General features: G+C 44.1%; 6 protein-coding genes across 6 annotated transcripts; 2 read left to right on the forward strand and 4 right to left on the reverse strand.

The window, feature by feature from the left end:
- On the reverse strand, positions 1 to 1,834 carry O0I10_012066 (uncharacterized protein; the record flags this gene model as incomplete). Its single annotated transcript, XM_058492013.1, has 7 exons — positions 1 to 317; positions 374 to 675; positions 730 to 950; positions 1,009 to 1,162; positions 1,228 to 1,529; positions 1,581 to 1,753; positions 1,807 to 1,834. The coding sequence occupies 7 exons, from the start codon at positions 1,832 to 1,834 to the stop codon at positions 1 to 3; spliced, it is 1,497 nt and encodes a 498-aa protein (XP_058337207.1).
- A 530-nt stretch (positions 1,835 to 2,364) lies between these two features.
- Positions 2,365 to 4,096, reverse strand: O0I10_012067 (uncharacterized protein; the record flags this gene model as incomplete). Its single annotated transcript, XM_058492014.1, has 5 exons — positions 2,365 to 2,948; positions 3,018 to 3,203; positions 3,320 to 3,422; positions 3,490 to 3,552; positions 3,626 to 4,096. The coding sequence occupies 5 exons, from the start codon at positions 4,094 to 4,096 to the stop codon at positions 2,365 to 2,367; spliced, it is 1,407 nt and encodes a 468-aa protein (XP_058337208.1).
- Positions 4,097 to 5,111: 1,015 nt separating this feature from the next.
- Positions 5,112 to 6,392, reverse strand: O0I10_012068 (uncharacterized protein; the record flags this gene model as incomplete). The annotated part of the gene is made up of 3 exons (XM_058492015.1): positions 5,112 to 5,406; positions 5,483 to 5,550; positions 5,619 to 6,392. 3 exons carry the CDS (start codon positions 6,390 to 6,392, stop codon positions 5,112 to 5,114), a joined length of 1,137 nt encoding a protein of 378 aa, XP_058337209.1.
- A 4,503-nt stretch (positions 6,393 to 10,895) lies between these two features.
- Positions 10,896 to 12,375, forward strand: O0I10_012069 (uncharacterized protein; the record flags this gene model as incomplete). Its single annotated transcript, XM_058492016.1, has 3 exons — positions 10,896 to 11,483; positions 11,541 to 11,942; positions 12,007 to 12,375. The coding sequence occupies 3 exons, from the start codon at positions 10,896 to 10,898 to the stop codon at positions 12,373 to 12,375; spliced, it is 1,359 nt and encodes a 452-aa protein (XP_058337210.1).
- A 1,234-nt stretch (positions 12,376 to 13,609) lies between these two features.
- On the reverse strand, positions 13,610 to 17,013 carry O0I10_012070 (uncharacterized protein; the record flags this gene model as incomplete). The annotated part of the gene is made up of 16 exons (XM_058492017.1): positions 13,610 to 13,721; positions 13,777 to 13,898; positions 13,958 to 14,146; positions 14,199 to 14,308; positions 14,361 to 14,522; positions 14,578 to 14,712; positions 14,772 to 14,890; positions 14,944 to 15,166; positions 15,217 to 15,370; positions 15,435 to 16,034; positions 16,093 to 16,200; positions 16,263 to 16,364; positions 16,418 to 16,485; positions 16,549 to 16,715; positions 16,781 to 16,825; positions 16,898 to 17,013. The coding sequence occupies 16 exons, from the start codon at positions 17,011 to 17,013 to the stop codon at positions 13,610 to 13,612; spliced, it is 2,532 nt and encodes an 843-aa protein (XP_058337211.1).
- Positions 17,014 to 17,485: 472 nt separating this feature from the next.
- Positions 17,486 to 18,772, forward strand: O0I10_012071 (uncharacterized protein; the record flags this gene model as incomplete). The annotated part of the gene is made up of 5 exons (XM_058492018.1): positions 17,486 to 17,579; positions 17,666 to 17,698; positions 17,756 to 17,842; positions 17,908 to 18,369; positions 18,438 to 18,772. The coding sequence occupies 5 exons, from the start codon at positions 17,486 to 17,488 to the stop codon at positions 18,770 to 18,772; spliced, it is 1,011 nt and encodes a 336-aa protein (XP_058337212.1).

The raw sequence follows: 18,772 nt of genomic DNA on the forward strand, positions 1-18,772 counted from the left end.
TCATATGGATGAAAGATCATTTCTGGATCGTTTGCCATTGGTAGGTGAGGACTTGTTGGACGACGACGGTGTGAAAGACGGCGGTATTGGGATTGTGGATCGCTTCATCGATAAATCAACGGTATCTTCGTCCATTTGCACCATATCCACCACTTGAGTCATCGTTGTTTTGGCATGCCACACGAGTTGAATGATAGGAGTCAACTTTTTGATCATGTCCCTCTCACACGTCGGGTATTGCAGCCATCCACTCAAATCCAAAATACGGCACACATATCCTTGAGGAAAACTTGCTGCAATCAGCTTGATATAAACACCTATAGTAGAACGCGTATAAGTAATCATGATGACATCTCGAAAAACGAGCACTTGCCTGATACAATAAATCCCAATGTTTGTACGTTTCGTATGTTCTTTGGCGATTCTTGCACGATGCTAAGTAGCATATCTTTCAAAGTCTTTGGACATTTCAGGCTTCCTTCTTGAATGCTCTTGGTGCTGGTGGTATCACTGCATTTTCCCGCTTCACATGTCCCAAGCTCAAGAAATCCAACTTTGGACTTGAACAAGCCATCCGTCTTTGTACCCATCCTCTTTCGTTTCATGTAGTGTATTGCAGAGGGATCTCGTCCGCCGTTCACTCGCTGTGCTGAAGCTTGCGATGTCATTTCACCTCTATTGAAATAAGGTTACCACTTTTGATATCCTTCTCAGCATCATATAGCTTACCCTGTGTATTTGATGTTGGTATAGTCAAAGCAACGTTCGATCAGCTCCCATACTCTCCGTACAATGTCCTCTTCGGTGCGATCCAGATCTTGAAAGTATTTGCAGTGATATAAATCCAGAGCGTCGCTAACAGCCTTATGCACCCAATATAAATCAGATTGCTTGATCCGGTCGAATGGGCCAAAAGTATTATGCTGAGTTGTGAGATCTTCCAAGGTATGCTATCAAAAATGCTTATTAGACTATCTTTAGGGATGGTATTGTAAAAGTAAAGCCTACCTTTGACTTGAAAGAAGATAAATACTCGCGTATCTCAGTTGGGAGCTGCGACACTGCCATGGTATTGTAGGAGGATATCTCATTCAATTCTTCGTCGGTAAAATATTGACTCCATATCGGTAGTGAAGGATCCAGGATCATTGAGTGGCACTGGCTATAGGTATGGAGAAGATGTTAGTAACATGGCAACCATCACGTGATACTCCTGATGCAACTCACTGTTCGAAATTACATTCTTTCACTAACGATGCGAGCTGTTCTTCAACAATGGTGCCAGCGGTGAGTTTCCACATTTTGCTTGGATCGAGAGCGTCAAAAGTCTTTGATGCACGTGCTTGGTCTGATGGAGTAAGCCTTTTGACCGAGGTGGACGATGATGATGATGACGACGAAGAGGACGATGATGATAGTAACTCACTCTCGGCAGTGGTCGTGCTTGCTTTCGATGATGATGGTGCAGCTGTTGATTGTCGTTTCAGTATGTCGAGTGCAATACCACCCCAATCCACTTTGGAGCGTTCCTATCCATCATGTGTTAACAGCATATCAACGTGTACAAGACTATCACTTACGATCGTGGCATTGAGTTGCTTTGCAGCCCTTCCAAAACGAAATGGCCATACAGTGGCAAGGTCTTCTCCTCGGCTGCTGGTTTGAATGACAAGATCACGTTCGGCGTCGACGAATCCTTTCAAGGTCACAGGCTTCTTCTTCTCCAGGCAATCGCTAATGTACGCGACAATGACTAGCTACAGACGTTAGCAATAGCACAACAAGAGTATCCAAGCAATAAATTACCAGGGTCAATGCCTGGATTTCGGCCCATGGCTCGTGTTTGCTTGCAGGCACCAGAAGGTGTATGTCTTTGTGCGGCGTAAAGATAGATTTAATGCAATGCTGGTCGCACACAACCGTTTCAATTGCACTCGTTGCCTTGCACCCACAGCACATTGGTTGGTTCAAACCCATTTTTGTTCATGTACGTGTTGCCAGATTTGATTATCAGTATACTTATTATGTCGCCATGAATACCAGGTCGAACAAGCTGCAACAACATCAACAACACTCTATGTGCGCAGAAAGGAAGAAAAAGCATGACCCTCGCTGACAACGTCATGTGCCTTTTGGTTTAAGCAAGCATTTGTGTATAAGGATAGATCCAACTACATATCAACACCTATCAAAGTCGATAAAGAAGACATTGTGATAATTTTTATTCTTTGTCTGGGGTTGTAGAAGATGACACGAGTTTATAGATGAAGGAGATTGCAGGATGCACATCATACACGGATATTATATGTGATGGATGGCGATGATTAAGAGGGGAAGGGTAGGCTACTAGAAGAGAGGTATAAGTTAATAATAATAGTACCAGATGAGAGGTGCAGTTGCAGAGGCCAAGATATGAGACCAAGTAGGATTACGATATAAAACAGCAGCAGCTGCCGATTCTTCACCATCCTCTCCATCGCTATCCTTGTCCTCGGATGGATCTGATGATGATGATGTTGATGATCCAGATGGATGATCGTTGTTACTTGTTGCATTGTTGTTGGATGCCTTTGTTGGATTAGGATCTTGTTCAGTGGGAATGACAAAGTTTTCTTCCCAATAAGGTCGTGAGATGTTCATGCATTGATGGAATGGTACGACGTTGAATGTCTCTTTGATCTTGGGCAACCATTTTTCGGCCATTTGGACAGTAGCTGCGTTTAGCTCATGTTGTAAGATCACATGGCCATTTTCGTTATCAGTGCCGTTTTTGCGTGCATTGATCCAATTTTCAAAATAGCTGTCAATGGTAGCAGGTGGTGTGGATCCGCCACCAGGACCAGGCATGGACCAATCCTCGGTATCTTGATCCCATAAGACGGTTCTCATACCCATTTGCCAGGCAATGGCACGCACACGATCATCCACATCACCATAAGGTGGACGCCCTAAAAGAAGCAGCATGACATGTTAGCCTACTTGCAGCTGCATTTTTACATGGCGTATATAATACTTGCAGCACTTCACGGTCACCCCGGCAACTTCCTTGATAACTCTTAATGTCCAATACAATTCGGCTACTACTTGTTCATTTGAGAGAGATGTCATAGCAGGATGAGACCAGGTGTGGGAGCAGAGCGTATGTCCATCGGCAAGAGCTCGTTGAGCTGCAAGAGGTGCTCGTAATACATTGGCTCCAATGTCTATAATACACTCGTAAGAATCTCGTGCTTGGACATTATGCAGCACATAGCAAGGGGTGGCGGAGCAACTAGGAAAGGAGTGTACAAGTAGGGGAGCAAGTAAAGCCCAAACTTACAAAAGAGAGCAGCTTTTTGTTGATGCTCGGCTAAAAAGTTGTATAGATGGGGCTCAGCAGCTTCTTTGCCTTCATCTTGTGTTAATGGCCCATCATCGTATGTCTATTGCATCATCATCATCAGGATCATTACTCATGTCGAATTTGATCATCATAATGTTGTCATTTACCAATCCCCAATCGCCGGGTTTTGGGCAGTAATAAATGTCTTCAGGCAATCCACTAAACTTGGGCTATGTACACAATGATGCCACTTAGTATGGGGGTACTATAATACAGTGCGTGGTGAATCATGTTGTAGTATACCTTAACACAACCTGTTGCACTCCACCAACAAGAAGGATCCGATGCCTCGTTGTAGCCTTTCATTTGTAGGTTGCCATCATTGTCAGCTTTTCGTATGGAGGCTTTGGGTACTTGAGACCAGTCAATTGCCTTGATGACAGCTTGTACTTGGGGTGATTGAATGGATGGCGTTTCACCAGGTGAAGGATAGCCTTGCAGTGTAATGTTGCTGTTGGATGAAAACGGGCCTGTTGGGATCTTGGATGCATCAACTGGATAGCTGTCAACGTTGCCTGGCAACACCTTTACATCCGACAACCAAGCAGGAGACGATTGTGGTAATGGTCCAGAGGAAGAAGATGGTGTAATCTTGTTTGTGCTAGCAGTGGTTGTGGTTGTTGTGGTGGCGTTATTACTGTTACCATCTTCTTGGGCGTATGCAGCTGCTGTGATGGCAGCCAAAGTATACAAGATTGAACGAGATATCCACATTAGAGAGATAGGAGCAGCAAGTTGTCAATACAACACACACACACAGAGCAAATGTGCCTCGATGTAAAAAGAAAAAAGGGGAAATCTCGACGCGTGGTAGAGAGAGAGAAAGAAAACAAGATGCTTCGTATTAAGCTATTTATACAGAAAAAGGATCAACGACGAGAGTAACAGCATCAGCAGTATGCCGGGGTAGTAAGGTGTAGATGTGGATGTCAACGTACGGAAGATTGAGAAGTTTACTATAGTAGTTGCTATCAATGACCCGTGTATAATGAGATATTTTCTCCTGGATTACATCGAGGCGGACGTATCAGCTCTTGCATACACATGCTGTGATAGGGGCGTCTATCCCGGGGGTTTTGACTCGGGGGGTTACTGCATCTTTAGCATGGAGTATATACATCTTGTAAAAAGGCGAATCGAATAGGCAAACTTTGCGCGGTTTTTTAATGGAAATCAAAAAGAAGAAATCAACAACAGACCTGAAAGGGGGAGAAAAAGTGTCATACAAAAAAAAGGAGGCAACACTGTATATCTTGCAAGAAAGAAAAAGAACAAAAAAACAGAAAGCAGAAAACGGTATACAACGTGCTAAAGAAAAAGAAAGATGGTGCACGGTATTAGATATCAAACCAACAAACAAAAAAGAAAAAGGAGAGGGCGCCCAGTCAAACAATAAAACAGATAGCAAAAGGGAACCTCTCAGCTCCAGTGGTATCCAAGGGCAGATATAGAAGGTGAGTGTGGGGTAGGGTAGTGTAGTGTGTTATGTGAGCTTTTTTTTTGGGGTGTATATGTGTGTGATTGAAAATGTGGATGTGAGTGTGTGTTGCCTTTTCCGTGTGGATGTGCGTGTGTGTGTGTGTGTAATTGTGAGAGTACTTGAGAGAGAAAGAGAGTTTTACATACAAAGAGTGGTTGTGAGTGTGTGCGTGATTGTGAGTGTGCGTGAGTGTGTGTGTGTGAATGAGAAAAAGTCGTGTGTTGTAATATAAAATGTCATGTATGGAGATCATTTTGTCCGCCGTCTAGCCTTCTTGTAACGTTGACCGCCCGTGTCACCACCGGATTGCTGTTCCGCTGCAAGGGCATCAGCAAACATCAACGAGTTGGAATTGGAAGCAGGAGACGATGAAGAAGAAGAGGACAATGATGACGAAGATGCCGTGGATGACGATGAGTGACGTTTGGGGCAGTAACGATACTCTGGGAATGCTTCCTTGTGAGCCAACTTTTCTTGTTCAGCCAAATCATGCCATGGTTTCTTTTCCTTCTCCGTGAGTCGGGCCCAACGCCGTGATGCACGTCTATTGTTGTTTGGGTAAGGTTAATTGTTTGACAAGAATGCGGAACACCACATGGTGTATGTGTAAGTATACTTACTTTGAGATCTCCTCAGCACGTAACGTGGGATCTTGTGATTTAAGTGCTTGGCCATAATGACAGCGGAACTAAAAAAGACACATCTCATAAGGAAAAGTTTTAAAAGATCAAACGTATATAAAAGTAGTATACTTACATGGATCCATGCATTACGTGGGCGTTTGATGTGGGCGTTCTTTGTAAGGAATTTGGAGTGATCAATGCCAGAGGAACGCTTGTTGTTGGTAGTAGTAGCAGCAGCGGTGTTGTTAGATTGTTGTTGTTGCTGCATGGCTAGTGACACGAGGTGCTGATGATGATGCTCTTGTGCCGCGCGGTGATGCGCATCAGCGGATGCAGCGGCAAGTGCTTCGGCTGCCATGCGAATAGCTGGATCTTGTTCATCTAACAAGGCTTCATCATCACTGCTACTACTATTGGTAGATGAAGATGACGAGAGTGAACAAGGTGGTGGTGTAGAGTGACGCAGGCTCGATAATCGGAGACAGTTTAGAAACGATTCCGCAACCGTTGACCCAGGGTGATGCTGCACAGCTGCTGCTGCTGCTGCTGCCGAAGCGGTCGCCATGGTAGGTGACATTGGCGAATAATCATCCTCCACCATAGCGGTTGTTGTGGTTGCCGTGGAAACCATCTTGTTGCTTAATGTGGATGGTGATGCGTGTTCATTGTTGTTACTACTATGCCGAGTTCCTTGATGTCTTTGTTGACGAGCATGGTGATGATGATGATGAATGCTACTACGACGTGGGATCGGGATCTGCAACGACGGCAGCTTGTCAGTCAAAGACTTCCACTTCTCCTTGAATAACAAAGGCCGAAAAGCATTCTCGTAATTCGACATGCGATGGTTATCCAATTGAGGCTCGGGTTCCAGAAATGCAGGTGCAGCGGGATGAGAGCTTGTCATGGTATTCAATCGTGGCAATGAGGGTGATGGCACACACTGACTTGACTCATCTTGCTTGTGAGAAAAGGAAGCTGGTGATTCTGGTGAAGGTGGACAACGTTCTTTGTGTGGCAACAAGGGAAAAAGAAAGAAACGTCAATTCGATGTCTATCACCACCTCCTAGGGAACCCCTCTCACCCCACACCCACACACCCACACCCACACATCATCATCATGAACATTATCAATTCCCTATCACACACTCTCCACACACATCAACAACCCATAAAGCGTGTATACATACTTGTATCTTGAATGATAGGTGGTAATTCCAATGAGTGAGCAAGTGGGGATGACAGCGTCTGCCGCGTAGAGAAGCCGACGTCGTGTGACATGATTCGGATCAAAAAGTGATAAAGTGTGAAAAAAAGAGAGAAAGAGAAAGAGGAAAAGAAGATGTGAAAAAGAAGAGAAGAAAGCAAAAGGGGAAAGGGATAAAAGAACGGGGAAAGGGAAAAAGAAGAGAGAAAAATAAAAGCGTTTGTGTGCGCATGGTTTGGATTGGCCTGGGGCGGCTGTCTTGTCAGTGTGTGTGTGCTCTGCTGCTGCTGCTGCTGCTGCTGTTCTTGATGTAGAGTGGATGCTTTTTCCTTGCAACTGACTTTGAATACAACCTTTGTGTCCTTTTCATTCATTGTTTGCCCTAGTTCATAGCCCCGGGTCACCCGCTGACTTGTTGATCGCTTTTGATTTCATATACCACATAATGCCATAAGCTTCCTTTTGAGCGTCGGTGTGAAACATCAACACAATGAACCTACTTGTCCGCTTCTTCCGGTTTACAAGATCCATCATTGCTCAACAACAAGAAATGATCAAACACTCCCTCACCTCTCACACCCAAATGGCATAAAAAAGCTATCCGAGATTCAGCTTGATCGCTCTCGGCAACATGATGTTATCATTTGTGAAGAAAAAATGGATCGTTCATCCATATCACTCCTCCACCCCCTTTCTCTTTCCGGTACACGCACGTGCTTTTTTCTTTCTTAATCACTTTTTCATTCATAAACGACATGATGCATATAGATGCCATTTTCATCTTGTAATATACCATCATCCATTGTTTACATTGGGTTTTATTGTAGTCACTCTTGGTTGGCCTTTGTCCGTAAAAAAAGGAGGTACTTACGCGTGGAAAAAAAACAAGAGAGAGGCGATCCATGTCTGAGGTTTTCCTCTATGCTACACAAAATTGATGCACACGCCACCGTGTCCATAGCACATTGCAAATGCTCAGTCCTATCGTGCCATGGCAACAATTCAACACCGACACCTCACCGTTTTGGAGCCACGTTGTAATCGGCGTGGTATGCAAGATGCGTTATTGTTTACGTTGGCAATAACCGTGGATGGATTTGTTTGGCTGTAGTAGAAAATAGAGAAAGACAAAGAATGGATGGGGTGACAATTGTGTTTCAAAGAAACCAAAGCTAAAAATACAGTTTGCTAATTGATCTTGTATTTTTTTGGTGTATCCCATTGGAGGAGCACTGACCGTAAAGTACACGGGCCCTTTGTTCAATCCAACTTTTGACATAAGAAAGGAGAAAGATCATTATTTCTCGTCATGCAACGTAATGAGCATAACAAAGAAAAAAAATAAAGGAAGTAAAAGCCAAACAACTGCCATGTATGTGTATGTGTGTGATATGTGCATCATGCCATGGTGTCGAAAAGGAGCAAGGATGGAAAAGAACGAAAACTGACATTGTATTTACGCATCACACATTGCATTGCGCCTCGCTTTTTGCTATTTTAAATTTATTGGTTACATACAACGATCCATTTCATTGCGAGGGAGTATGTCCACGACAAGCAACATCATGTTGGTGATGGATTCCGCCTAATGACAAGGCATCATGCACATACCATTCTTCTCTTGAGCGTAACGATGCAAACATTTCTGCCTGTGCTGCAATCTACGTTACACACATGGTTATTCACCGGCTCCGATCCTTTACTTTCCACCCGATGTGTGTTATTTCTGTCAAAAAAAGCGACCCTACATAGCCGATAGGTCACATTATGATTTGTTTCACACCCCATTTTTCCCGCCCTGAATCACATCAATGGGTGATTTGAGCAACTGCTGTCGAAAGTAAAGTGGTAAATTTTAGGTTGATGGATGGGGTAATATACAGCAGCTGGAATCATATTCATGTTGTTGGGATAAGGTTATGCTCGGCGACATGTGACTGGAATAGAATACCTTGTGCATGTGTCAGCAACGACAAGCAATATTTAGTCAATGACTATAGCGTAACAAAAAAGACGTCAAGCAAATTCAAGTTATGAAGCGCGTGAAATGATTAGACTATCATCACATGCTGATTGTGTTGTCGGTGTATATGATGGTCTCGATCCATGAACGCCGATCTCAGCTGCAGCTGCTGCTGCACTCACTCCACCACAAGCATCACAGCCTATGCTTATCTCTTGCAGCATACCTAATGTTTTCTTGTAATCACGTTACTTCATTCGTCGCCATTAATGAAGGAGTTGTTGTCTTTTGGCACTGCTTGGTCATCTTGTATAGGAGCTGCTATAGCCTGAATGGCCCCTTGACTATAGGTTTGATAGCCACTTTAAATCGCACCTATCAAAGATGTCTATTGTTTTTGCTAGGTATGCATCTGTGTTGAATACAAGATGCGCTTGTCGGTGTCTGTGGGATGCATTGTCCTCGTGGGTCAGCCATGAGACCTACCAGCGATGCATTAAGGGGTTGGGCGTGGATGAAAAGGAGAACGATTTTATGTTGACGCCTGATTGACAGGTGGCAACCAGGAGACAAACAACTTGTTGCTGTTGCCTCCACCCCCTTTCCGTTGTCAAAGTACACAGCCGCCGTAAATGAAAAGTGGTACCGATAAGGTGATAAGAAAACGGCAAAGCGGTCATTGAATTAGGTTACGAGCACAAAGTCCAATGATGGATAACGCAAGGTTGATAGGTGTTCAATGCCAGGAGGGAAGTACAGCATGAAAAAAAACACCGGCAAATGTTACGGCATGGTACACTTAGGATAACGTTTACACACGTAAAATGTAGGGCGCGTTGTTTTACTATGAATGGCATGGTACACAGCACGCGTTGCATTACTTACAATGGCATTGATGTTTACGTGTATCAGTGTGCCTGTGTGCGTGGGATCGGACACGGTGGCAGTCATGTAAGCAACGCTCAAGAAGGGTAATTGCGCTCGTTGTTTTATGAATTGTTGCTGGGTTACCATTAAACGTTCCACCATCGACAATGCTTATTCATGTATGGCTGCTTCCATTGTCTTTATGTTCGCACCGTAAAGGTGCCACAAGCAATAGTTGCTGGTTACACTTGCGAGAAGAATGGCAGGAGCACATTTGCTGAATGGCTAATTGCTTCTGTACGATGCCATTGGAACCGTCATAGCTATCCATAAAGATGGTGACTATCATAATGTAATAACTAGCAAGTATGTGGATACCTGAATGGTGCCTTTAGGCAATGACACATATTAATCTTCAACCCTGACATGAGCAGGCTTTATATTCGCGGCAGCCATTTGCTTTGTGTCACCTCCACATTTTCTCGTATGAAAAAAGGGATCAAGCAAAAAGTCAACCATGAACATGCTTTGGTCAAAAATGGCATACACATGATTACGGAAAGTATGTAGGTGCATTGCAGTAATGTTATCATCGGCTAAAGGTTAACCTGCTGCTACTACTACTGTGCGGATTAATGTATGTTTGCTTCGCTAGACCCAGCCAACCTGCAACGTCAGCGGCAATGAGACGCGTATATGGTGAGTGAGGGATGGCACGATTTCGTTCCCAGATGCGGTATCTTGGACTCTTTTTTACATCATTGGGCGTTTTGAATTTAAACTTTTTCGCACTATGCCTCATCGTTTTTTCATCCCGCCACCCCTCCTTTGCCCCAATTGCATGTTCCCAAGGAAACCTTCAATGGCATTACTGTTTTAATGTTTACGTGTAATGCACCATGCTTATGCAGCTATCGATATCCTCACATCCGATGTACGTAGTATGAAAGCTTATTGTGCCAAATCAGCCAGGGGAAGGGAATAGGAGTGAATGGTGCTACGGCTGTACGCCACGAGATGCCTAAAATGACTGTCTTTGGTAAAAACAGAAATACAAAAGGTTGGGTGTAGACACGTTGTGCTACTATGGGTGCAGAAGAAAATGGCCAAAATTAGAGAAAACAAGGCGCAATGGGTATGCAAAACGACATCCGGGAAAAAGAAGGGTCTGTCAGAAAGAGCCAAAGGAGGAAAATTCAATTTATTTTCGGATCAGAGGCGGTATTCTATAGCATTGAGGGGAGAATCGGTTACCACGCCATCATTGCCGCGCGCACAGCAACCATCTGCTTATATAAAGACGTAGCTTTTGAATGCGGAGCAACCCATCATCACTCGTTTTTTTTTTCTTCCCCTTTTCTTACACACCACCATGATGAAATTGACAAGCTGTGGCACTGCAGCAGCATTGCTCATGATGGTTGCTGCTCAACAAGCTCAAGCGCAATCGCCCACTTCTTCCGGTATTCTTGCTGTACAATCACCTACTTGGTTACCCGATTTCCCCAAGCCATCGGGTGTTGTTACTAGCTATCCTACTGGTCCTGCTGATACTGGTGCCACCCTCGATAAGACAACTCTCAACTTGACTGCATATCCCGAACCATGGGGCAAACCAACCACTGATCATCCTGAAATCAAGGCTGTTATGGATGCCATTGATTGGGACCATGTTCCCAATGCTACTATTCACAAGGCCAAATCCAATGGTGATCTTGACATGGATGGTTACGATGAAACTAATGATCCCTACTGCTGGTGGTCTGATACCAATTGTATCAAGCCTAAGGTGTCTTACTTGCCAGAGGACATTTACTATTGCCCCAACGTTGGTGATTGGGGTTTGAACTTTGATGATGGCCCATACAATCCTAGTGATGATGATCCAATTCTTAACAAGTATTCAGAGCCTGAGCTTTACAACTTTTTGGCCGAACACAATCAAACCGCCACTCTCTTTGTAAGTGATCCTTTGATGCCGTATCATGTTCAATGGCTCATTTTCTCTTCTTCATAGTACATTGGTTCCAACGTTGTAACCTATCCTGCTGCTGCACGTCGTGCTCTTAACAATGGACACGTTCTTTGCATTCACACATGGTCTCATCCTCAAATGACGGCTCAAACAAACGAACAAGTGGTTGCCGAGTTCTATTGGTCGCTTCGTGCCGTCAAAGAGGCAACAGGCGTGACCTCAAAATGCTGGCGCCCTCCTTATGGCGATGTTGATGATCGTGTGCGTGCCATTGCATGGCAAATGGGTATGCGTACCATCGTCTGGGACCAAGATACCAATGATTGGGATATGCCTGGTGACGGTGGTGGAAACCTTAGCCCTGATACTGTCAATGGCTTTTTTGAAGATTGGATTAACTCTCGCAAAAACGGCACCGACAATGAGCATGGTCACATCACTCTTGTAAGTCTTGCTCTTTCCGCTCTCGTTGTAACGTATCAAAACTCACATACGCAATCACCTTTAGGAACACGAATTGAACAATGCCACTGTACAAATGGCTGAAAAATGGTTGCCAGAATTGCAAAAGAACTTCAATGTCGTCAACATTCAGCAATGTATGAACATCTCTCAGCCTTACTGGGAGACCGATTTTGTTTACCCCACTGAAAAGGATCCCAAGCCTGCTCAAAACAGCACTGCTTCTTCTTCGGCTGCATCATCTGGTGCTAGTGCTAGCAGCACCTCTGCCGCTTCTGGTTCTGCATCCGATGGTGGCGATAGCCAAAACCAAGAGGATGGCCAAGACACCAGTATGGCCGTTACTTCATTTACCGCCACATCTGCTTGGGCCATTTCCTTGCTCTCGGCTGGTGCCTTTTACCTCGTTCAGTAAAATGTAGATTTTTCACTGCCTTAGCATATAATCATTCATGCATGTACACCACACCTCCTCATCCACTCTTGCTTTGTATCTCTCCTTTTTTTTTGTATTTGAAGTAATGAATCAACCTCTATACTACATTGTATCATCAGGATCCTGTATCACTTGAATTGCGTGCGCGTATCATCGGCCCGAGGCTTATGATGATGTCTTGGCAAAAAAACGTTAATCATAGATGTTGGCTATTCACCAGTGATACAGGCATGCTTGTGTCACTTGGTGCATAAACATAAATGCAATCACCATACACAACCGATTTCAATGCCAATGTGGCGCTAAACACGAGGACATGTCAAACAACAATCCCTTGATCAAGCCGCCAAGCACAATGAATTACCAACATGGTAGTTATTTCAGGCACAGAGACAACTCGACGTCATGCCAAGGTACAACCACACGTATCATTCACCCCATATCCACTGATTCTTCCTCAATGGCTTGGAATTCTACAAATGTTGAATGGCTAAAGAATACCCGGATCGGCTACCGACATGTATATAGACCACGTGGTTTTCCATTTTTGTCATTTTCTTGCAAACAAAGGGACGTGTGTTCACTGCATATGTTCAAAACAAAGCAACATGCTTTTTTCTTTGTATCGGGGAGTTTCTCGTAGAAGAGTAGAGCATTACATGGGGGATGGAGATGAATGATGTAAGGGTGTAATCGTCATTGTATATACAAGCAAGCGCTATAGAGTTGCTGCTGCTATTTAAGGGAGATGTGTCGGGTCCTCACAGGTGCCGTACACCGCACCATTGTAACGGCGGCAATACAGGGGGCTGGAGCATACAAGGTTTTGGCTACACACTACATACATACAACAACGCATCATCAGTGGATGGCTCCTTTGTTTTCAAGGAGATAAAAACTTACTCTCGTGAAGGGATCGGTAAGGAGGAATGATAGCTGCATTGGTAACACCAGCCAAGACAACAAGAAGAGTGGTAACGAAGATTGCTTTGATCATGATGAAGAAAAGTATACACACACAAAGATGATGGAATATGCTTTTTGTTGGATACAAAAAAAGAGGCCTGTTTATATATAGGTGACAAGAAACTTGATTGTTCAAATTAAAATGTATGTCCTGGTCAAAGCTTCAACAAGTCTAGTGCGTGTGTGGTGTGTATGGGGATATGGATGATGAAATGGGCGGTGGAAAGGGAGATATGAATGGAGTGGCCTAAGCTCTCAGTGACAAGTGGCCGATGGGTAAAAGTGTGAAGCGAGGTGCTTGTGGTGCCAAGGGGACGACATTATGTTGCTGATTGGAGGTAGCTGTTGTCTTTCGTGTCCTATATGAGACGCATGAGTATCTACGCTTTCCTGGTGACTTTTTGCCATCCTTACCGTTCATAGGTTTCCCGATTAGGTCGTGTCAATATACCCAAAATCAAGGTCTGTTTCAAACAGAAGCGTTCAACGCTTGGTAGAAAGTGAGGTTCAAAAGTGGCCCAGTTGATTGGATCAATCTATGCAAATCAAATTGTAAGCAACGTGGATACCATTCTCCATGCTAAACCACCCTTACATGTTCCTTTGTGTTTTCAATGCATTGCTTCATTTCCTCGGTAACAATGCCATCTTGAAGTACCAGGTTTGCAAAGTACATGTCAAATATCAATTGGATGGCACCCTTTTCGGTCAACTCGGGTTTGAAAGATCGGAACGTGGAAGTCATGGTTTCAGTAAGCTTTTTCTTGAGAGCTTGCATAATTGTCTAATAGACATGTTAGTGGTGATCGTGTCTCCATATAATCAATAACCCTTACCTTATCCAACATAGTACTATTGACCCGCCGTAATTCTTGACATACTTGGTACACTGCACGCTCGACACCATTGGTAGCTTGGATCGGCAAATGCACATCATCTCCAACATCTACCATACATTCTGTAAGTTTCAGGCACAAGTTTTACAATGATTGACTTACTACTCCACAAGAGCGCTGCTGCACATTGATCATTCCATTGGTTTTCAGATAATCCCTTTTGAAGCGCATGTCCAAATTTGCTGGATACCATGTTGATCCATGAATCGTGAGCTTGGTGATATGTAGCGATGAGCTCTTCTTGAAGCTTTTTCACCCTTGGGTCTAATAAGGAATCCCATCAGCATCCCATCCATCCTTCAAACTTTTGACTTTTTACCCTTATCAATCCCGCTTCGTAACTCCAGGGTCCCATGTGTTGATGGCCTGCTCAATGTCAAGGCACGGGGCAGCTCCTTGGATGAAATTGCAATTGCATTTGCCAGACGTCCAATAAAGATCCCCATGTCATTTGCTATCACAACGACGTTGATTAATACAGAATAACTCGATGGAAACCTAAATCCAGTTTACCTGCTTTCTCATCTGTCCAACTATGCAGCTCATCCAGTAGTTTTCGTAATCCTGAGGTGTATTCAGATATGGCATTGGCACAGCTACTTTCAAAGTACTCCTTGATGGAAGCGGTGTCCCTAGTTGTCGAATGAATAAGCAATCTGGAATCGATTTCAAAAGTGTCACATACGTTTTGCATTGGAAGCTGTGCTTATCACTGAAAGTCATGTGATGTTCAACATCGCCTCGCATGGCTTGTAAGGCGTCGTCAAATGCAGCTTGAGTCTCTTTAATCAAACGATGACGGCCTTGGGATGCGTCTGTGAGAGACTTGATAAACGTTTGAATGGCATCGGAGGAAGAAGAGGTGGGCAATGGAAGTGTCGTCGTATCAAGAGCCACAGGACATGCTTCTACAAAGGAATAAGTAAAATCATCACCGTGCTAGTGATTCAACACGTACCTTTGGCTTGTATCCGCTTTGAGATCAATGTATGTGGTTGCTTCGCCAATGCTTGACAACGAGTATCAATCAACTTCTTTGCATGTCTATTGAAAGGATCTCGCAGCATGTTGTCCCAGAGAGAGTAAGGCCGTTCCAAAAGTCCTTCACACGTCTAGTGGTAGTTGTCAATGACAATGCTCTCTCCCTCTCTTATCCATGTATACCCATCATCCTACCTCCTTCCAAGATGCACCCTTGGTTTCCAAAATGATTCCACTGCGACGATGATTGGATTCAGCTGTTTCAAGCAAGTCCCATACACGTGATCGTATTTGAATCAATGTCTGATGTGTGTCGGCTTGCTCCAGCATCGTATCAAGATGGCCCTCGAGTAATTCTTCCACGTTTTGAATCCAAGCTTGAGCAAATTGTCGAATATCACCAGGCAGTAATGGCTGACCAGTTTCAAGCTGAGGTGTATAACTTTGCACGTTTTCTGGAAGATATCGCATCAACAAGTGGACGTTAGTGCTTGGTGCAAAGACACGCGTAATGGCTGGTAAGGTCGAGGATGAAGAAGAGCCCATCATGAAATTATCCTGCAGCTGCTCGACACAATTCACAAGAAGTGGCCGTTGTAGATAGATCTCATAGACATGAACGAGAGTGCGTTGTACAAGCTGAATGATCTCTTTGAGCTGATAGGGCAAACGATGCTCTTTACTGCTGACCATGTCGTTGATAGCTGCCATGCGTATCTCAAGGAGTTGCTCCATGGTGCCGAGGTATACTTGACCATCCAAAAGCATCAATGATAATAAGATTTCTGCTACGCTCTATAATAGCATGTTAAAAGATACCCTACCATAGCCCATCCTTTTCAGTGATACCAACCTCCGATGTCTGATCGGGTATCCGTAAGAAAGCTGTTGACTTTTGAATGATTTGTGGTAGAAAGAAACTGACAGCATCCCATTGCCGTTGTACAACAGGGAAGGCGGCCTAGTGTAAACCAATTCCATGTAAGCACTTGATCCACTGATGCCTTTTTTCATCTTACATACCTGAACATCCACAAATCCCATATCCGTGTCATGGACTCTCTTTGCAATGGCGTATAATCTTGCTGCATGAAGGTATCGATGGTTTTCAAGTGCATGCCATATCTGTAATTGCGTCACATGAGCCAAAGTCAACATACCACTTAGCACTACTTTACCTGTTCAGGTACATCAGCCAATGATTTGATCAACGCAGCAAGAGCAAAGAGATGTTGTCGTTTCTGATCTAAATCGTAAAGTGCATGGATCAATACCTTGTATACATTAATACAATAAGGATGTTCCTTACTGTGTCCTTTCTCGTATTGATCTGATCGAACAGCTTCAGCGCGTTTTTTGATTGTGGAGATGTCACAGGCTGTTTGCATGCTATCAAGCTTATCGAGGACGGCGTGGGCGTTCTTATTCATGGCAACAATGGCGTCTGCTGCTGATATAAGCTCGAGGTACTGTTCGCTGCAATATCATCCAAACGTGAGTTCTCCTTTACATACGTAGCCAATTCCTGACAGTATGCTTACCCAACCATGGATCGTAACTCTTGTTTCTGTGTCTCAATGTCGGCTCTATGAGGGGATGCCATTAGCGTGAGTCTAAAGGGTGTTTCAAGTCCATTCGCGTGTTATCCCATTACGCACCTTGTACGCTTCTCAATGGCTCGTACCTCGGCTACACTAGCCTCGACAAAGAGCTGATCAGGGTCATCATTGTGTTCGACTGTTGAATCGTCCTTGACCTGGGGTGATTTGGCCATTGCAAGGTTGGTGAAAGACAACGACGACGACAAGTTGCGGAGAGGAAAGGCACACAACCAAAGTTACTTAAATGGAAACCTGAAATCTCAATGCGCATGCAACTCTCATCAGCTGACCACTCAAAGCAAATCGACTACGCGATCTCAAAAATGCTGTCAATCTCGTGTATGGCAACATCGCATAGATTACTCGCTTACAATGGAGAACTCTAATATCCCGCTACTATCATCATTATCATATAACACCATGGCTATCAATGTAGTATATTATTGATTGTTGTTGTAATAAATAAAGAAGGGCTAAAGGACTGCCTTGGTCGTCATTTACCGGCATTTAAAGTTACACCAAAGAGACTAATGTCGACATCGCAGAACCGTGTGACCCACAAATTACGGATGCTTAAAAGAGATTGCGCAACCTGCAACACGTAAGCATTGCTCTTCTTTGTTTCTTTGTTCCTTTTTCTTTCTTATGAGTGAATCCCCAGTCAAGCTCTCCAAAGGCACTGTGCCAACCAAGGACACAAAAATCATCCTTGCAGGTGCTGTCAAGGTACCACCCATCGGTATGTATTGCTCTTTGCGTATCATCATGTGGTACGTAGTAGACAGGTGCCATTTGTATTAACGTCCACGCGTATTACTTTTAAAGCTATCGGTTGCTGGCAATGGGGCGACAAAGGAGGTATGTATAAATATCTTGCATCATACACCAAGTCACTAATAATCCTTTGCTGCATAGTATGGAATTGGACGCCTGAAGCAGAACAGGATGCCAAGGAGGCATTTGATGCGGCATTCCAGCTTGGTATTCCTTTCTATGACACGGGTAAGAAAAGGATGGTAGCATAGTAATACATGCATACGTATTCACGCACCATGGTTTATCATTAGCTGAGGTCTATGGTAAAGGAGAATCGGAACGTGAGATTTCAAGATTTCGAGAAGCATACAGCGAGGATGACCAGAAGAAGCAAGTGATCGCTACAAAGTATTTCCCCAACCAGGATCACACAGACTTTCCAGATGTGTTATTGTCTGCTCTTCGTGATTCGTTGGCACGTTTGGGTATACAAAAGGCCGATTTGTACCAGATTCATGCACCTATACATCCAGCATCCATTGCCACTGTTGCCAATGCATTAGCCGATGCACATGAAGCTGGCCTTGTCACCACTGTTGGCGTATCCAATTATGGTCTTGATGAGATTAAAGAGATGCATGATGCACTCAAGAAACGCGGCATTCAACTTGCTTCCAACCAAGTCTCGTTCTCGCTTGTTCGCACTATTCCAGAAAAGTCGGGACTAATTCAACTTTGTCACGACCTCGGGATTGCTATCCTCGCCTATTCTCGTGAGTCAAATAACAATAGCGTCATTTGTATTTTCCTTGTATTGCATAGCTCACTCATACATCCATAGCTATTGGTATGGGCTTGCTGACAGGCAAGTTTGGTGTGAATGGCCCCTTCCCCGAAGCTCGTAAAGGACATTGGGAAAAACTGGACAAGGAACAACTTGGTAACTTGCTCAACACTATCCAAGAGCTGGCAACGAAATACAGTCGTGAACCCAGTGCTATTGCTCTCAACTGGTGCATTGCCAAAGGTACCATTCCATTGGCTGGTGCTCGTACTGCACAACACGTGTATCAAAATGAAGCTGCCTTGGGCTTCCTCTTGTCCGACGATGAGATTAGTCAATTGGATCAATACGCGTTTGTAGGTGAAAACAACAACCGCTGGAACCATGGTTAA

Source organism: Lichtheimia ornata, assembly GCF_029851405.1.
Source record: "Lichtheimia ornata isolate CBS 291.66 chromosome Unknown scaffold00110, whole genome shotgun sequence".
Taxonomy (NCBI): Eukaryota; Fungi; Mucoromycota; class Mucoromycetes; order Mucorales; family Lichtheimiaceae; genus Lichtheimia; species Lichtheimia ornata.